The following is a 19392-nucleotide window of genomic DNA, read 5'->3' on the forward strand; positions in this document are numbered from 1 at the left end:
AAATGCATCAAGTTGCATACAGTCGTATTTTGAAGAAAGTTCAAGATTTCGGGGTGAATTAACAGCCACCCTTGCTAATGTTTTTAAGCTTCAGTGGGAAATGGCAAAGGTGCGATTTCAGAATAAAAGCCATATATTAAATGAGGGAGGCTATTGTTGAGACCATCAGGTGGGTTAGGGGTAACTGTTACCACCTGGGCTAACCAAGGTGCCACAGCTACAAGTATATAAAACGTCACACATGCATCACATAGAATATGAACCAGTGGTAGTCTCTTATGGGACTCATTGACTGACACCTCGAGGCAGAGGTGAAGAGGGCTATTCTGGTGTGTTGTCTTTCTGTTAAGTGGTCGGGCTGATAACTGTGCACTATTCCAGTGCCAGATGTCACAACAAGCCTGCGGGGTCACTTGCTGTGGCGTTGTCGCTTTCCTCACTGAAGAAACAAAGATGCAGTGTGCTATTGGCTGTGTCATCTGGACAACTGCCCATTTTAAGCCCCAATGAGGGCTGGACTCTTCTGTCATCCTGAGACCCAGCATCTGAGACAATCTGAAAAAAAAACTGATTTTCAAATGGACCTTGAAATCCTAATTTGTGATAATACCCTTTTGATGCCTTAATTGCCTGAATAGGCACTTCTTAAATTCTCATATAGCACTTTTCATCTTCCGGTCGAGTGTTGTGCAGTCGGGCTGCAATAGTGAAAGTCATCCTGCGTTTCTGGGAAAGGCTTCTTCTTCTGTGAAGACACAGACATCATAGCCTCCTCTCTTCTCGGCCCAGTTATCATCACAGCAGTGTGATGCAGTTGCTAATGGCTGATTATACTCCTATTGCATGATGCTTATCCATTCTTTGGAAGTCATCCAGTGATTCTCCTGCTCTGGCTTGTCTTGCCAGGAGAGAGACTGACTATTGATGCTGCTGCCGCCTCTGACTTCAGCCTACAGTCAGTGTTTCCCCACAGATTTGAATTTACAGTAAATGCATACTGCTTCTGCTTTTGACGCTGAGGGAATTGCACTTTCCTGGAGTTTGAAGAATGTAATTAAGTATTTAGTGTTGATGAAAGAAGCCAACTTTTGGCTAGCTAAAAACTAGTTTACTGTTTTTTTTTATTTTTTTTTTTAATCTTTCCTTCTGCATTGTCTACCTACTTACTTATTAAAGGAACATGCAGACTTATTGGGACTTTAGCTTATTCACCGTAACCCCCAGAGTTAGACAAGTTGATGCTTACCCTTGTCATCTCCGTGGCTGTTGTAACTCTGTCTGACGCACCCAGCGCTAGCTAAGCCTAGCACAGATCCTGGAGGTAACTGGTTCCAACTAGCCTACTGCTCTGAATACCTGACAAAATAACGCCAACATGTTCCTGTTTACATGTTGTGATTTGTATAGTCACAGGGTGTACAAAAATAACAAGGTCATATGCTTTTACTATCTAGTGTTTGTTGACTCTATTACTCCAACTCTGAGCGAACTCTCTGCTCCTCACCACAGGGCTTCAGGTGCTGCTAGCAAATCACTCCACCCAAGTAGCAGAAATAGCAGTACTTCACCTTTCTGAGAATATAGTTCCCAGTTTGTATATGGTTAGAAGATGGCTGTGTCTCATGTGACCTTGTTATTTGTACACCCTGTGACTATACAAATCACAACATGTAAATAGGAACATGTTGGCATTATGATATCACTTATTGGGAGCAGTAGGCTAGTTGGAACCGGTTACCTCCAGGATCTGTGCTAGGCTTAGCTAGTGCTGGGGGGCGTCAGACAGAGTTACGACACGCACGGAGATGAGAAGGGTATGTATCGACTTGTCTAACGCTGGGGGTTACTGTGAAGAAGCTAAAGTCCCAATAAGTGTGTTCCTTTTTTAATAGTGCTTATATTCTAAGGAATAGTTAGTTAGGTCTGTGAGGCTATACTTTGGCACAACGGTGCTCTTAGCTAAATGCTAGTCTGGCTCAACGTGTGTTCATTGCTGGGATAAAGCCTGACATCAGTCTGTCACACATCTATTCCAGAATAGATAAGCAGTGTAGCCAGACCATACTCCGGGAGTATGGACATTGGTCTTGCAATGCTAAATGCTAACATTAGGCATGCAAACAAATTCAAAGCTTCTAATGTGGTTTTCCAATGAAGCTTGTGAATGTCTGCCCCCCATAGTTTCAGCTGGGAGATGAGTTCAAGAAGCTCCTAATAAATAAACAAAATTCACAAAATGTGAAGAAAAATTATTACATCTATTTTCCTCATTAAACAGAAAAATAAAACCATACACCTTCTGAATTCAAGTTTTCTCTCTTTCAATGAACTAGCTTAATTGCCTTGTCAACTATTCGTCCAGTATGCCTAACCCTACTGCAGCATTCGAATGTTGATTTTAGAATTTGAGTGTCAACGTTACGAATAAATCTTCAAAGTATTCGCTACGATCAATTAATCAATCGATCGGACTTCCCTAAAGAAAGAGACAATAAGTGTATTTGTATTTCCCAAAATATTTCAACTATTTTCTTTTTTTTTTTTTTTTTTTTGAAAGTGTTCAGATTTAGGTTTATTTTTCAGTGTCAGTACTGTAGTATGTGGATCAAACTGTACCTTTTGTGGCCTGGCTGATCGAGTTTCCATTTTGTTGTTGGCCTATGCTGTGTAAGCACTTGGGCCAACAAAAGAGGGAGGGAGAGAGAGAGGGAGACACATCTTACCTCCATTTGATCACTAATGAAATTGCCGGTGGAATTTCTTTGCCTCTCTCTCCGCTCCCCAGCTACATTAACCGGACGTCCGTTTGATGTGATCCTGCCTGTAACTGGATCTGCTCTGAACTTGGATATGTCTAAGACCTCCCTCAGCTAGTAAATAGATGCATGTAGGCTAGCTGACCTGCAACAACCACCAACCTCATCAAGAAGCTTGAGCAGTTGAAGATTTTGAATTAGGATTAGTTGTGGGGATATTTTAGTAGACAGTCATGACAATTAAAATCTCTATATTCCTGTAAAAATAACCGGCCTATGCCGTGATCTGTGATCAAGGGATGAAGTGTGTTGGGTTTGTTGGTCGTGCACTCCCTTGTGTGGCGTGCTGTCAGGCTCACGAGGCTGATCATCTCAAAGTGCGAGGTGTGGACAATCTCATTCACGATTAAACGAGTTGATCTGCACCGACCTGCTGAAGATTGTTAATCTTGGAACAAACCCAAACTATTTAAATGTTTTTGGCTTGCTGCTCTGGCCATGTGTACGCCAAATGCACGCAGTGTGGCGGTCATACTTTTTATTTTTTTGTGCTACTGTCAACCACTGTTCTGCATGTCTTTTGTTTCTCGTAGTTGACGAACTTGTACAAGAAGTAAGTCAAGACTTGAGTCTTGACTCTCTGAGGCTTTTGGCTTATTGTCTTTCTGTGTACATATAGATAAATACAAAAGTGGTTGGTTTCTTTTTGAATTGTTCTAAAATACTGTATAAAGTGTACATCTTTCTGCCAGCACCATACTTAGTACGGAGTACAGTTTTTTTTTTTTTGGTTTGGGATTTAATTTTTATATATGCCAGCATTAAATCCTTATTCTTTGCCAACATTGAAAAACTTGCAAACAGTAACGCAAGACCATCATCAGTGTTTGTTTTTAAGTTTGTTTTCGTAGGTTTATGTAGCCTTTTTTTTTTTTTTTTTTTCTCTCAATTATGGAATCTCTCTTCTTTTCAGGGTTGTTTCTAATTGTCGATTGCAGTTCATGCAAATGAGAAAACAAGATCTGAGGGGAAACCTCAGGACTGGGACACTTACGGATGTAATGTAGTGCTTAATAGTTTTAAGAAGTAGGACCGAGGCTTTCACAGTAGCTCATTCAAAGACTCTGCACATGTACTGTAGGTCTCTCTGCCTGAGGCTAGTTGTAGTTTGGATGCACAAACACTTGCTGAACCTGAGGCTAACACAGGCTGCCATGGTTAGCCACACCTGATGCGGAGCTTGTCAGAGCTGTTGCTAGGAGATGGCTACATAGGCCTCTTGTAAACAATTATCTTTCCTTTCTGTGGCTCCCTCCCCCATCCGACCTCCTCTGGTCCCAGGGCTGCAGTGTGGAAAACCACTCACACGCCCGGTCTCACCTATGATTCCACTCAGCTCTGTATTGATTAGGCAATTAGTCAGGCTGAGCTCCCAAGGTGAAACAGCATTTTCAAAGAACTGTTTTCTTTAGCTTATTTTTAACTTGTTTAGCAGACAACAGTATAACAATTTGCAACATACATGTGCACTAAATGATTTCTATAACAGCTCTGTAAAATGTTAAACATCAGTTGAAACTTATTTTTCAGGTAAGCATTCATGTGTGTTACACGATCGTGGAGCTGCTTTATAGTAACAGCTTGGGTCTTTCTTTAGTTTTCAGTCTCTACAAGACATGCTCACCCTAACCTTAGACTCAACTAACCAGCAAACCTAATGGTCCCTTTTATGAAGTGTTTAGTGTGGGAATTTATATTCCTGCCTTATCGCTATCTGGATTATTAAAATGTCTAGCCCATTGCTAGAATAGTAAAAGCTGATACTTCGGTCACAAAGACTGCGGGGAATCTGTCTGTGCTTTTCCAATAGTACACTTTTGTTCAAGATCAGATCTTTATTTTGGTTTTAGTTTTTTCATTTATTTATTTATTTTTTTCATCAATAATGATGAATCATCAAGCATTTGGCATAAAACACACTTTAATTTTATTTCAAGGCCCACTGAAGGGTCAAAGTTCTTAATGTACTACTTATTGTATACGTTCATGTTGAAATGTAGTGTTTTATTTGTGGTGCTCTTGATGACATTTCGGCCCCTTAAGAAACCCACATGGGCTTTCTACACATGTGCTCGGTATTACTCACAACATCCTCATGATTGAATAGCATTTCATCCTTACAGACAGTTGCATTGTGTAAGACTTGGTCAGACAATCCGCTTCAGGGCTGGACGATATGATCATATATATCGTCAAAACTATATTAAAAAAAGTTTATATCTCAATGTTGAAAAACCAGCAGCCAAATTGCATTACAGCAATATTTACATAATTTGGCCAAGACTTTACATTTTGATCCTTGCACGTTGATGGGGCTTTCATTTTGCACTAAAGTTGCTTATTAAAATGAGAAAATGCTCACTTCATTGGTCAAGTATTTAATTCGCACAGATGTATAAAAAAATAGGCTTTACCATGTGGTTATTTCATGTAGTTGATTTATTTTTTGACTTATCAGAAACATGCTAGATAGTTATCAAGATATGAAATCGCCTATATCTGGATAGATTTCATATCGCCCAGCCCTAATCCGCATGCAAAGTCAGATATCTGCAAAGAGCAGGTCATTCATTCAAAATGTAATGCTCTTCCTTGCCACAGTCAATCATTAAAATGTAACTTGAAACTCTGAGCTGTATCACTGTAACCCCATGCCCAAATTTCTTCCCAGCAAGGCCTGGGAAGAAATCCCCACCAGACATGGCACGTTTTGTATCTTAGAAATCTGACGTACTGTTGCCTGTCGTCAGAGTTTACAAGGCTGATGGACATCTGTGTTGTTGCTTCGCTCATCAACAAAGATGCAGTGTAGTATTGACTGTGTGATCTGGACAGCTGTCCTGTGGAAACCCACGTGGACTGAACTCTTGTCATCGCCATCTGACTCTGACTACATTCTTGATCTAAAATGGATCTGTGTTACGGTGTCGCGAAGGAGGTGGAGGCAGCGGTTTCCTCTGAGAACACCTTGTTTTGTTCATGTGATTTCACATAAGGTACAGCATGTATGAGTGCGGAAATAACTGCTTTTAGGGTCCATTAATTAAAACCTCATCTTTTACCACTCAGTGCTTCAGAGATGAGGTTTTAACTTGTGCTCCGTTAATATTGTATACACCCAAGTTCGAACAAGGACCTTGCAAATTTGTTTGGAATTAATTAATTTGTTGAGGTAGTTTTCTTATTACTTGCCTGGAACATTTTCAGTGTCAACCATCATGAATGTTCAACCTAATTTAAATCCTTTTTTTAACTTTATTTTTATGATTTGGACTTCCTTTAATGCAGTTAGCTGTTTTAGTGACTTTCTACTAATTTTGGACATTTTCCACCTGTGCCAAAAATGCACCAGTTTCCCTCTGGTGCTGTCCTACTTACCTAGTTCATTTGCAAAGCTGCTAGTCCAAACTACATCCAGAAGTTTGTGCATATCAACAGTCTCGTTAGCTTTCAGCTAGTCTATATCCACGACCTTCCACTTCCGGGATTGCTCCATTGCCACCAAAAATTTCGCCTTATGTCCTTTCTTTTCGGCCAGATGTCCGTTACCTTCTGCTTTTTTTGTGTTGGAATTTTAAATTCTGGTCGGACTATGGTTAACTGATCCTAAGATCTCTGCAGGGTTAATCAAGACAGCTAGTTAGACTGTCTGTCAAATCTGAGTTTTCTCTTGCGTGACTAAAACAACTTTGGAGCATACACACCTAAACAAGTTCCTTCCCGAGGCTATTTTGCAGCGGCACAGGGCCTCCGCGTGACTCAGTGCCGCCCATGCCGATTGTGATTGGTTTAAAGACATGCCAATAAACCAGAGCACATTTTCGTATCCGTCCCAGAATGCTGTGTTGACTAGCCATACCCTCCTCCGCGGCCCTGTGGTGGACGGTCTGGAATTGCGAGCTTTCAGCTTACTGGTCTGTTACAATGATAGGTGGCTGAAAGGTAGTGATGATGGAGCTAAGTGTCTTATGTTTAATCTTTTGTTGTGGGGCCCTCTTGAATTGTTGGCATCCATCATGTCTGTTCCCTCTGTATACACGTTACCAACTAAGGTATACAAAAGCACAATGGATGAGTATCTTGTAACAACAGTGTATGAAAATACTCTCATTATTCTTGTTCAGGTTGGTGCCTCACTGTAAACCAAAGTTTAAGTAAACTACTGCACTGTGAAAAGCCAATTTGAATGTGTAAACCAACATTCAAATTAGTTATAGGCTGCTGTATAGAAATGCACTGAATGCACTTTCAACATTATGAGGACCTTGTCTAAAGAGGATGTCAGGTGGGCAGTCAAGATGCAGGTTTCTTGCTTCATTATAAATTTACAGCTAGAGGTGTGAGATGTGACGATAATTCTAGATCGAACACCCTCAGGCATTGCCACCGTTTAGTCTCTTATTGGTCATTTAAAGCTAATGTTTCACAGAGCATGGGACACAGGTGAAGTGAGAAGAACATTGTCGGTAGCCTGCCAGGTACAAACGGGCTCCGTCGTGAACGACACGCTGACTGATTTGGGTTTTTTAGCTGAGCTGGACCAGAGAATGTTCGGTTAAAAAAAGATCAGTGATGCTGTTTTGCTCTTACTTTTCACTGAAGTTTGCTGGAAGTTATGTGGAGTGAGCCCTAAAAAAATAGCCTTTTAAATGCTGTTCAGTAACTTCCAAAATAGTCTTAAAAACCAACATGAAAATGAATCTTGATCATAATCCTGCCTCGAGAAAATCATGATATATTTTTGCCATATCGCCCACCCCTATGTACAGTATGTCCTAATTATTTTACTATAGTACCACATCCTTTGTAGACATCAAGCCTACGATGTGACAACCAAATAAAAGAAGGGAACATGTTCTCGCTTTCAAACCTAATGAGACCTGAAGCTGCATGTAATGTTGATATTTGGAGGATGTTGTGCAGATCTTTTTAACTTGAAACGGGACCTTCTTTTTGTTATGATGTTGCAGGTATTCCTATGGGTGCTTTCATGAGCATATTTAAAAGTAAGTGTAGCTGTGAGTTGTGCGTATTATATCTCTGGATTGATTTGTGTGTTTGAAAACAACGTTCCTTGCGTGTTGCTGTGGACCACTGCGTCCCCTGCCTCTTGTTAAATGAATGGTGTGCAGGTGCTAGAGGCTCCTTGTGGGGGTAATTAAAGCATGTCATTACATAGCAAGTTAAATTGTCATTTTACTGTTGAACCTGTTTGAAATGATAATGGGGCTCGGCTGGAGACGGTGCTGTATTGCTCTCCAGTCAGGCTGGATCAGGAGTTAGCCTGTAAATGTTTCTGAAGCATGTCTATTGCTTTAGTAGCTTTTTCGACTTAATTTAACACTTGATGAAGTAAGTGACAAATATCCACTAGTCCCCAAGAAGTGAGCTTTTAAGGTCATTGATTGTTTGAAACCTTTTTTAAGTTGTTTTATTTCTTATAGAGCTGCAAAGATTAATCGATAAGTTGTCAACTATTAAATTAATCTCCAACTATTTTGATAATTGATTATCGGTTGGAGTCATTTTTAATGGAAAAAAGTAAAACAATTGTATGATTCCAGCTTCTTAATTGTGAATAGTTTCTAGAACTGAATATCTTTTTGAATTGTGGACAAAAGACATTTGAGGACGCCATCTTGGACTTTGGAAAACAAAGATTTTTCAGCATTTTCTGACATTTTACAGACCAAACAACTAATCGGTTAATCGAGAAAATAATTGACAGACTAATCGACAATGAAAATAATCATTAGTTGCAGACCTAGTTTCTTAGCACATGTGGTGATGATGAAGATAGCGCCTGAGTGTAAAAGGTATTGTTGTTCGATTGTGTTGCGATTGCCAGTCTTGTCATCATTTACAATTCACGAGTTAACCCTGTTTGTTTTTGAATGAGTGTGTAACAGTAAATCACTCAATGTCAATTTCGACATATCTATTGTTGGCATGTGAAATCTTTTAGCATTTTTATGCGTCGGTGTTTGTTTTACGTGTTGCATACTCTTGGATCATGCTGGTTAATTAGCACCAGGAGGTGAGGGGTTTGTTGTATTGGAAGTGCATGGGTAATGACCCTGTTGGCATAGCAGCATGCTCAATGGGCAGTGTGTGTGTGTGTGCACAGCCGGTGTTCACCAGTCAGCCAAATGCCTTGCCTTCAGTTCGACATCTCTTGGCACACGACTCTGGCAAGCAACTTGTGTGCAGGACTCGCAGCCCTCCACATCTTCACCCAGCAGAAATATGACTGCCATACAGACCTGCTTTTTCAACCACACATTGTAGTTGTAGAAATGAATAATGTCTTGAGGTCATTGGTCAGTGGTGCTTGTCTTGTCTGCAGGGTTCCATTCAAACTTAACACCAAAGAAATGGATATTAATTAGAGATGCACGGGCTGGTGACCGGAATTGGCCGATTTTCACGTGATCGGCCATGACCGGCCGGTCAGTCTGACATATGCCGGTTTTATGCTGGTTAAAAGCACTCCCGTTCCATCAGGCGCACCGCTGCTCCAGCTGTTTATGAAATGTCATGAAGTCGTAATTATACACTGCTCTGCAGAGCACTCTGCTCTACTGATCTCAGGCGAACGGCTCTGCGCTCTCTCCCCTCTGAGCAACAGCTGGAACATGAAAACCGCACTCACGTGGGTCCCATGAAATATGACCGCTACAGTTTATCGGGAAATGGCGTTGGGCACACTGAATTTGATACAGTTACGGTTTATCAGAACCTAGATGAGACAAGAAGCTAATGTTAGCGAACGCTGCGGTCCATCTGCCTCTGACGCCCTGCTGCAGGAGACGTTATATTCCCCCAACACGCTGTATTAACGTTACGGTTTAAAACGCTTTCCAGGTTAGTGGGGATGCATACTGCTCAAAACCAACATTAAAAACATGGTAATCTTCCCTCAGCGTTTAGTTTGTTGCTAAACTGTGTGTAAAATGAGCAGTGACATTAAATCACACTATGGTACCGTCTATTTGCTGGATTGTTCTGCGGTAACCGCCGGTAGCTAACGTTAGCAGATAAGCCCGTTGACAGCAACGGTAGTGTTCATATTTATGCACAGTGACAAATAAAGCAAACTTGCTAAAAAAAAAGGAACTACATGCTGTTTTCTGGTAACGTTAGTGTGTGTGTGTGTGTGTGTGTGTGTGTGTGTGTGTGTGTGTGTGTGTGTGTGTGAGACAAGGCTATATTTAATTTTTATTTATATATATTTTATTGCCATTACCTGTTTTCATACAGAAGTTTAGTTTGCTAAATATGTCGCTTTTTTTTTTTTGTTGGATGTGGAAAGTAGGAAATGGTTCTTCCATAACATTGCACTTTAGATGTGTGTGTGTGTGTGTATTTCCCACACCAGGAGTAGTTTTATATAGTTCTATTATATAGCGATCGATTATCTGTTCAAAAAATGTTCTATGTAAAATGTTCTGTTACAGAAAAGATAGAAAAATAAATATTTGTGTGTTGTAAAGTGGTTAGAAAAAAATGAAATCGGCAGGTTAAACTCAATGCAAAATCGGAATCAGCCTAGAAAATTGTAATCGATGCATCTCTAATATTAATACTGGTTTTGTCTACTTGCTCTCTCAGGTTGGCATTGTGTTTTGTATGAGTTTTGATGCTCTGGCACGTGGTGAAAACAATGGGGTTGGGTCAGTTGAGGACCTACTGTACAGTAATTGTAGACAGTCCCTGGTGTTTGTATGGGAAAAGCACACTGGTTGTAGTTCTAGAGCTAAAACGATCAGTGCCTAACCAATTAGTCACCCGACAAGAAGTTAATTGATCTCATTCGATCAAGCAAAAACTGCTAAACTTTTAGTAGTTCAAGCTTTTATAAATGTGAGGATTGGTTGCTTTCCTGTTTCATATTCTTAAAATGTACTGTGTATCAGGATATCATCATAAACTGAATACCTCTGGACTGTTTGTTTTGACAAAATAATTATTTGTTGATGTGATCTTGTGCTATGAGAAACTATGATCAACTGATTTCTGACTAAACGGTAGGGCTGGACGATTAATCGAAAATGTATCGACATCGAATTTCTGAAGCTGTTATCAACGTATTTTTCCCACGATGATCATTTGGATAATTTATTTCTGTTGATAGGCCTACTTTCTCCTTTAAAAACATTCTACCGCATGTGCAGGGTCCGAAATTAACACTCGCCAGTCGCAAAATGCAGGGGCAGGCTGACACACACACACCAGACACTACCTTCTGTTTACTGATAGCTAGCTAGGCTAATTAATTAGCAAGTAAGTGGCGATTTTTGGCAGCCAGGCTTTCAAAAGAAAGCACAATGAAATTAAATGTTAATCAATCTTTAACCATTCAACGACAAGCAGGAAACGGAGTCTCAGTAAACCTGTCCGGGAGGCTCTGACACACTTCCGCACTCCGTGTCTGCGGACAGCTGTAGGCTTGTACCGGTGTTCGTGTTTTGTGCATTGTCGGACATATGCAGCCACTTCCCTGAAACCGCTTGCACGACTGACACAAGTCCACAGTGGCCCGCGGCGTGTATGTCCGAGCCTGTCTCCGCCGCTGCTACCTGCAGGTTGTCAGCTGTGTGTCTGCCTGGTATACTCTCGGGCGGCTGATTTAACTTGCCGGTCCTCGTCATTATAGTTTCATGAGTCAAGAAGCTCTCTACAAGCAGAAAAAAGAGGAGCTTAAAATACAACTTGCTGGTTCAAAGTTAGGACTAACAAGTTAATTAGCAGTTAAGAAATAGATTGTATATCCTATTTACATTTTTATCATGCAAAAATCTTTTTAGCATTTTTTTTTTTTTACTTTATACAAAAACATTAAACGCAGTGTCCGTCGTTCAATCACAAGGTAAATATGCAATTAATCGTGATTTTGATTTTAGGTTATATCGTGCAGCCCTACTAAACGGTCAATAGAAAAATAATCAACAGTAATTGATTAAAAAAAAAAAATAATTACAAATGCAGGCATGTTTCACTACAAGGGCATCAAGGGTCACTGGCAAGGTGATGAGACAGGTGTAAATAATCATTATGTAGGATGCTAAGATGTCTTCCTTGTCTGTGTTTCAATGGTGGAACAAACTCAAGCCCAAGGATACAATATTATATAAGAGAAGTGGCAGTTTGTCATTATCATATTTATGAATGTCATTTTATGTTATACATTTTAATGGTTTGATTCTACATATGCAAGATTGTTGAGCACCAATTTCGTCTACCTGAAATCCTGGGACAGGCAAAGGACAAAAAATCTTTAGTACGGATATCAGAAAGGGTCAAAAACCTTCCAACTTGTACTTCTCTGCCTGCCAACATCATCGCCACATTTGCAAGGATTTTGCCACTGGAGGTCTTTGATCCTCGTCTCTGAACAGATTGAGGAGCTAGACTGAGAGAGATTGGCATTTGGGTCCACCCTCCAGGCAGAAGTGATGGGAAGCTGGTTCAGTGCAGCTCACATCTACCCCCATTAGACACCTCTATGGTTGTGCTCTGAGGGTATCTAGACTTTATGACATTCAACCTGTCTGGTGTCTAATGCTTTAATTACCCTCAGTGGTGTGGGAGTTAAGGATATCAAATTATTTCGCTTACAGTTTAACAGCTAATTAGAGTAAAAGAAGCAACTGGACATTGCAGAGTTGATTAATATAATTATATGGGATGTATTTCATCCTACTCATGGGACTATTATCCATTACTTCCCATTAAGAGTGATAGAGTACCGCTGTTATTCATTCATCATTTTACTAGTAATTCCAAAGATCAGTGTCAGAAGAAGGTAGAAGGTGCGTTGCGCCCACTGTCCTTCCTATTCAGCAGAGAATGCAGTTTGATTGCCCTGCTGAAATAGCGTTGTAGACTCTGCCAGAATAAAACCAAAAGCTGGGATTGACATCACAGATTAATGAAGATTACATGCAGCGATTACTGGCCACGGATGGAATCGCAATGACCTCATGTCCCATCAGAAGGCAATAAATCAGGAGATGTCAGGAGAACTTTTCGTGGAGGAGTCAAGAACAGGGAGGTGGACATTCAGGTCACCTAATCACGATATGGGAACATAAATAGCTCAAGGTTACAGAGTGTTTTTATAGGCAGTACACATCTGTGAATGTTCTAGTCATTGCATGAAAGGCATAAAAAACAGCTCCTAGGAATAATTCGAAGAGCTCAATCAACATTTGAGGTCTAAACTTTCCCCAAGATGCAGTAATGAGTCAATCCAACCTCAGATCCACAATGCGGATGCACCCTTCCATTGATACAGAATTCTTCGCAGACTGAGATCTCCCATGGGATTACACATCAGGCCTGGATATCACAGTCTTAGTATTCTTCGAATGCGAACGCGCACCGCCCCACATGCAGAGGGCTGACCCCTCTTTTGTAATAGAAGCGTGCAGATCCCATTATTAGTGACCCCAACCTGCCCCAGCTTCCACTTCCCACTGCCACCTCTCCCCATGCCCTGTCCCTTTCTTTTATTTCAATGGCCACCTTCCACTGACCCATCCACCCCTCATCTGGCGTGGGAACCTACACCTGTGGCTCTCCCCAGACATCACCACCACATACTCTGCCTTCACTAAAAATGGCATTTTTGTGTTCACTCAAAAAGCTGAATTCAATGAATTGATAAGGTTTGGTCCATTTGGTGCCATGTGATGCAAAGATGGCCCTTGTGTGTTGCATTATTTAAAGCAAACCCAGATTCACTGAGTAAATTGCACATAAACATCCAATTTCATTTTTCACCATGCCCCCCCCCTCTTGACTTGAAAACTAGGATTTCTGAGTAAATCCTCTAATCCATTAGGGGAAGGGTTTGGTTTTGGAGATTTGACTGACAGGATGATTCTTCTTGGTGTCGGATGAAGTATTTCACATTGTCAAATGTAGCTGATGTGTTTTTTTTAGTTGAGGAAAAAGGGCTGGTTAATGAAATTACGATATTTCCTGAGTTGGATATAAGACATACAAGAACCACTCGTACTGTAGCTTTTTTTTTTTACTTTGCCCAAGCAACTGTCCTGCCCAGGCTCAGCAGCACACATGCTGACACTAAATGTCCTCGTGCTGACTGTGTCTCTTTATGGACAATGGTTTTGATTGGGATGGGGGTGAGTTATGATGTTGGGACAAGGGTCTTTGTTCAGTAGCCTTTGCCTGTTCCCTCCCCCACATCTCCCCTTTATCCCCCTGCCCATCCATCTATCTTGTTCCAACCATTTGGGCAGCTGTCACTTAATCCACCTAATCACAGAGTGGGATGGTCTGTGGGAAACCAGACTAGTCCACAGCTTTGCTCAACCCCAACATGCACGGAGTCGGGAAACTATTTACCCAGACAATTACAACATGTTGGCATGCAAGCAAGCAATCAAGCCTGGATTTTAGGTAAACCCGAAAGGTGGAGGTCACAATATGGCCACCTGTTCTTTCTTTGATCTTTGATTCTGCCTCGTGACGAGGTTTGTCTGCCACATTTGCATAGTCTCACGATACAGGCAGGCGTCATCCCATGATCTCCTGCCACTAATTCATTCATTGCTACTCACAGTTCCTCTTGTATGCATTGGCATATGCACACACCCACCCACATGCTCAGACTGGGGCAGCTAGCCCCCCCTTTTGTGGTGGGGGGAGGGGGAATGGGTGGAAAGGTCAGAAGCCGAGCTACATGTCGTGGGATGATCCACGTTCATGTCAAATAATCCATTTTTGAGGCCGCATCTGTTGTGCGTCTGCGGTCGTACGGGTTGGCAGAGTTTCCGGAAACGGCAGCACGAGTGTCGACCCATCGCCGTGTCCAAACCCTGACTGAAGCCCTTTAGCTCACCCCTATCCTGTCCTCTTCTAGTCCCTTCTCTTGTCACATGTGGTCTTCCACAATAACACTCCCCTCCCCTTCCTCCCGCCACCACCCACAGCCAGACAAGCCTACTTAATCCCACAGCCCAGCAGCAACCAGCCTACCAGCTTGTTGGTCCCCCAGATCAACAACACAGACTGACACACACACACACACACACACACACACACACACACACACACACACACACACACACACACACACACACATTCTCCAATCCCCCTCCCTGTGATTTATCTTTCCCGCTTTCCCGCTGAAGTCCCTCAAATACATGCTTTTTTTTGTACTACCCCTCCCAGGCCAACATCATATCAATGACATTACAGTAGAGGTCACAGCAGTCACACTGTGGCTACTACAACTGTCACTGGTGGTGACGTAATGAGTGTTATTTAGGTCAGCTGGTTGCCTAGCAGTGTGCCCTGCAGCACACCACCTAGATTACTTACTGTGTTGATGGTTAGCTTGCTTCGTTTGAGTCATGTTTTTAAGAACAAAAAAAAAAAAATTATTAAATTGACAAAATGTAATTGTTTTAAATATATAAATAAAATGTGATCATTCAAATGCTTGTTATATTGTAAAATAAAGAATTGTTGTACTTGGAGGCACGGTGATGCTTAAATTAGAAGTGGGGTGCAACTAGTGATTATTCCCTTATCGACTAATCTATTTTTTATATTAATCAATTACTCCACATTAAGTGAGGTGTAAGTCAATAATTGCCATCCCATTTTGACAGAGCTCAAGGATTTGTTGTCAACAAACATTCCAAAACCAGATATATCCAATTAAAGATCATATAAAACAGGAAAAAAAACAGCAAATCCTTACATTTGAGAAATTGGAGAAATTATTTTTTTTTGCTTAACCTTGTTAATTCATTTTCTGTTGATCCATTAATTGATTAATTAACTAATAATTTCAGCACAGGGTAAAATGGATTTGTTAATGCACCACTACTGTTATTCTGGTAAACTGTTACTCATAATCCCCTTAGCTGCTGATTTACCTCACTGTCTGAGAACCAAGGACAAAGCCAGGCAGAGTTCATCTCACACAGCTAATATTGGCAAAGTGACCTTCTTAATGGACATTATACCTGCTGAGGCTTTTTTTTTTTTTTTTTCTCCTGAAAATGTGGTAAAGACCACATGCCTTTTAAAAGTTCTTGTTTTGTTTTATATATTGATTGTAGAAGAGGAAAGCTGAAGGCGACTTAAGAAAGAGAGACAGGAAAAAACGGTCCAAGCAGGTTCCAGTGGTGGGTTATCAGAAAACACAATGTCTAGTCAGTGGGGAGAACGTAAACCATCACATCTGGGTTTCAATTATACTGCTGCGTCGTTAAAGGGATAGTTGGGATTTTTTGAAGTGGGGTCGTATGAGGTTTATCCATAGTCAGTGTAGTAGATGGCGGTCAGCACGCCCCCAGTATGGAGAAGCAGGCAGAAGTACCGACACGGAAGCTAAGCAATGTACTGCTGTAGGGAGTGGCTAAACGTATTTTAGACACCTAAAACAAATTCATCAGTTTAAGTGAAAGCAATATATTCAATGCATCAGGTTGACTCAGTTGCTAACATTCACTGATTAGAAGATGTCAAAGGAATAGTTCAGTAGTTCATCTTGGAAATATGTTGTGCAGGTTAAACTAAATGTAATGTAATATGTCTATAAGTGAGCTTTTGAGGTGCTGTCAAGTAGATTTGTCTTTGTTACTATCTGTTTCTAGCCTGGATGCCAGCCGAACTTAGCCCCGCCCCCAACATTCGAGGTCGGGAAGTTTGGTCTGGACTTGCTCCATTGAGGAGCAATTATTGCCCGAACAGGATCTGTTCGGACCAATCAAATTGTCGGACAGATGATCAACAGTAACAGAATCAACCACGTCACCAAAGAACGCTTGGGTTGAATTTGTTTACAACAGGTGGCTGCCACTGGAGAATTGAGATGTGTAGATTCCACCATCGTGTCTGTTACAGACGATACGACATTTTAAAATCCTCAGCGGAGCAGCCTCAACAACTGCCCCAAAGCACGGTAGCGTTATATGGTAGAGAGAGAGAGAGAGAGAGCGCGCCCAGAGGCGCTATAACAAAGCCGTGAATCAGAGAAATAAAACGTGTTTTTGCCGATTCATCTCTAGAAATGCAACTGTAGCAAGCATATCATTATCGCTAACGTTATCCACATTCATATTTACACGCAACTAATGATATATCTAGCTTCAAAAAAGTCTAAAAGTCAGAAGTTAGAACAAATGCATTGTGCAAAGAGTGGTTGCTATGGAGACGATGCACAGTGTTGAGTTCTGTTGACAGTTGAGTTGAGTTCCGTTGCTCTGATTGGTTGTAGGTCTATCCAATGAATGCAGAGACATTTTTTTATTTCCTGGTTCGGTTGGAACACACCCCATAATCACCGCCCAATGGAGCGGTTTTAGACTCAAATTCTGACTAGAATCTGAGTATGACCACGTCAGGCTAATCGGTTTCTGCATGATGGGTAAAATTTCTGAATTGTAAATAGTTATTTCAACTTGCACCTTCACCATGATTATCTTTGTGTATCTGTGGCCTTTTCCTCAGTTGCCTGGATTTGTGTTTCAAAGCTTCACTGTTGAGTCATCAGAGTATGTGCAGGTTCAAACTACAACATTGCATACTGAGCCAAAGGAAAGTTGGTACAGCCTAGGCTGTCCCCTTGTGTCCTTCCCTCTCTCCACATCTCAGTCCTGCAGCGTCTCTTGGCTTCTTCCCACAGTTGTACTTACCGTATCCTGCTCTCTTATCTTTGAATCATTGGGTTTCATTGGCAACGTAACTCAAGCGCACCTCCGAGTAACGGGGCCAAGTTGCATACAAGACTTTGTAGTAGCAATGAAGTGTGGGTGTGTGAGAAGAGTTGCATGACTGGCTTAAACGATCATCCACATTATTCTCTCTTCATTATGAACACAACCCTTACTACTTCATAAATGTAGGAACAAAATAACAAAGGGCCTGTTGTTAAATGTTCCTTTTTTTTGTAGCAGAGAGTAAACAAGGCATTGTGTAGTCATTAGCAATGATGACTTGTCAAGTATTTTGTTCTTCATTTGGATTGGACTATTCTAATATTTACAAAGATATTAGATAAAAATACTAGCAGCATTAGGTTTAGTCCCGTGAAATGAAAATGTTGGACTCTAAGTGAGCTGTGACTAGTTCCAGTGCTTATTCAAAGTAAAAGCAGCAGGTGGTAAATTGTTGTAGTGTGGTGCATGCTTAATATTTGCAAATGTTATGTTTCTTTGTGCTAAATATTATAATTCCTACCATGCATTCACTCTATAGGCAACTGGAGACATTGTTACTCTAATGGACAGCAGTCTAATTGCTCAATCAGGCTTACCTGCACTGAAATGAGAAAACTACTACACGTTGTGTTGGATCTGAAGAGAGAGAGAGAGGGAGAGATGCTATTTTGTCCAAATTTCACCTGACCTTTTTTTTTTTTTTTTTTCCCTCCAGCGGACATTCACCTTGATTTTAGAGGCCTGGGACTGGGACAACGGCACACGGAACAGTAAGTCTAAACATCGCACACATCTTAGTGCCTTGGCTGCTATCAACTGATTCCTATGGAAATAAAAGTGGACATGGTTGCCAAAAAAAAATCTTCCAACATGTGTATGTGATATTTTTCTTAGTTTTATTTGATTGTAACTGAATATCTTTGTGTTTTTAATAGGGATGTTAATAATTAACCGTTAACCGACAATACGATTTTTATTGTAGCCTATTTACATTTTTATCATGCAAAAGACTTTTGAAAAAAACTTTATACAAAAAAAACCTGCAGTGTCCGTGGTAAAAATTAAATTATCGTCCATTTATCGTTATCGAGGTAAAATGTACAATTAGTTGCGATTTTTGATTTTAGGTCATGTCATGCAGCCCTAGAAAGTAGCCTATGTGTGCCTCCCGGACGGATGAACGGTCGCCTGCTGTTGGTTAATGATCAGCTAACAAGGGTCGGCTATGAGTCAGCAAAAGAAATCCAAATTAGCATCCCTAGTTTTTAACTGTGGGTCGGACATAACAAACAATTATAAATATGTCAGTTTGGTCTCTGGTGAATTCTGAGGGGCTTTTTTCATTTTTCTTTGAAGTTTCTTGGACCGAGGAATTAATCCAGTAAAAGAATCTGCAGTTTAATTGACAATAAACATAATTGTTGGCTACAACAACAAGTTGAAGTTAAACACGTGTGTAAGCCGTCCGGTTCACATCTTCAAATCAGTTTCATTGTGTTTTGTGTATTAAGGTTGTAAATGGAAACTTTCTGCTTTAACACTATAGGTTGGCAGGTTGAAAGTATGTTGTACTGTACACTGTAGGCCCCGAAGACGCTTCATATAGGAGACTTGTCTTGGTTCTTCTCAGCTATGTCGGATGTGGCGGTCAGGTCTGACCAGCTGTATCCTGTTTTCCTTTGGTTATGTCCGCTGGGTGGACTCCTGTATAACCCCCTTTTTCCCGTCTGAGCAGTAGCCCAGTCTGGGAGGAAGAGGACCCATTGAGGACTGTAATGTCTGTATGTGTTGATGTAGCTTTGATCTGTGGACACGCAGGCATTTTTCACGAGTCTCTAATACCTTTCCTATGCATTTAAGCGTGTACAGGAATT

At 41.0% G+C, this 19392-nt stretch overlaps 1 protein-coding gene across 2 annotated transcripts in view; it reads left to right on the forward strand.

The window, feature by feature from the left end:
• jag2b (jagged canonical Notch ligand 2b) overlaps positions 1-19392 on the forward strand; it is a 54927-nt gene that overhangs the window by 4199 nt on the left and 31336 nt on the right. For both annotated transcript variants that reach the window (XM_039782075.1, XM_039782074.1), the window contains exon 3: positions 18234-18288. In XM_039782075.1, the coding sequence (XP_039638009.1) occupies positions 18234-18288 (55 nt within the window). The remainder of the gene's footprint in view (positions 1-18233; positions 18289-19392) is intronic.

The sequence above is a fragment of the Perca fluviatilis genome, chromosome 18 (assembly GCF_010015445.1).
Source record: "Perca fluviatilis chromosome 18, GENO_Pfluv_1.0, whole genome shotgun sequence".
NCBI classification, from domain to species: Eukaryota; Metazoa; Chordata; class Actinopteri; order Perciformes; family Percidae; genus Perca; species Perca fluviatilis.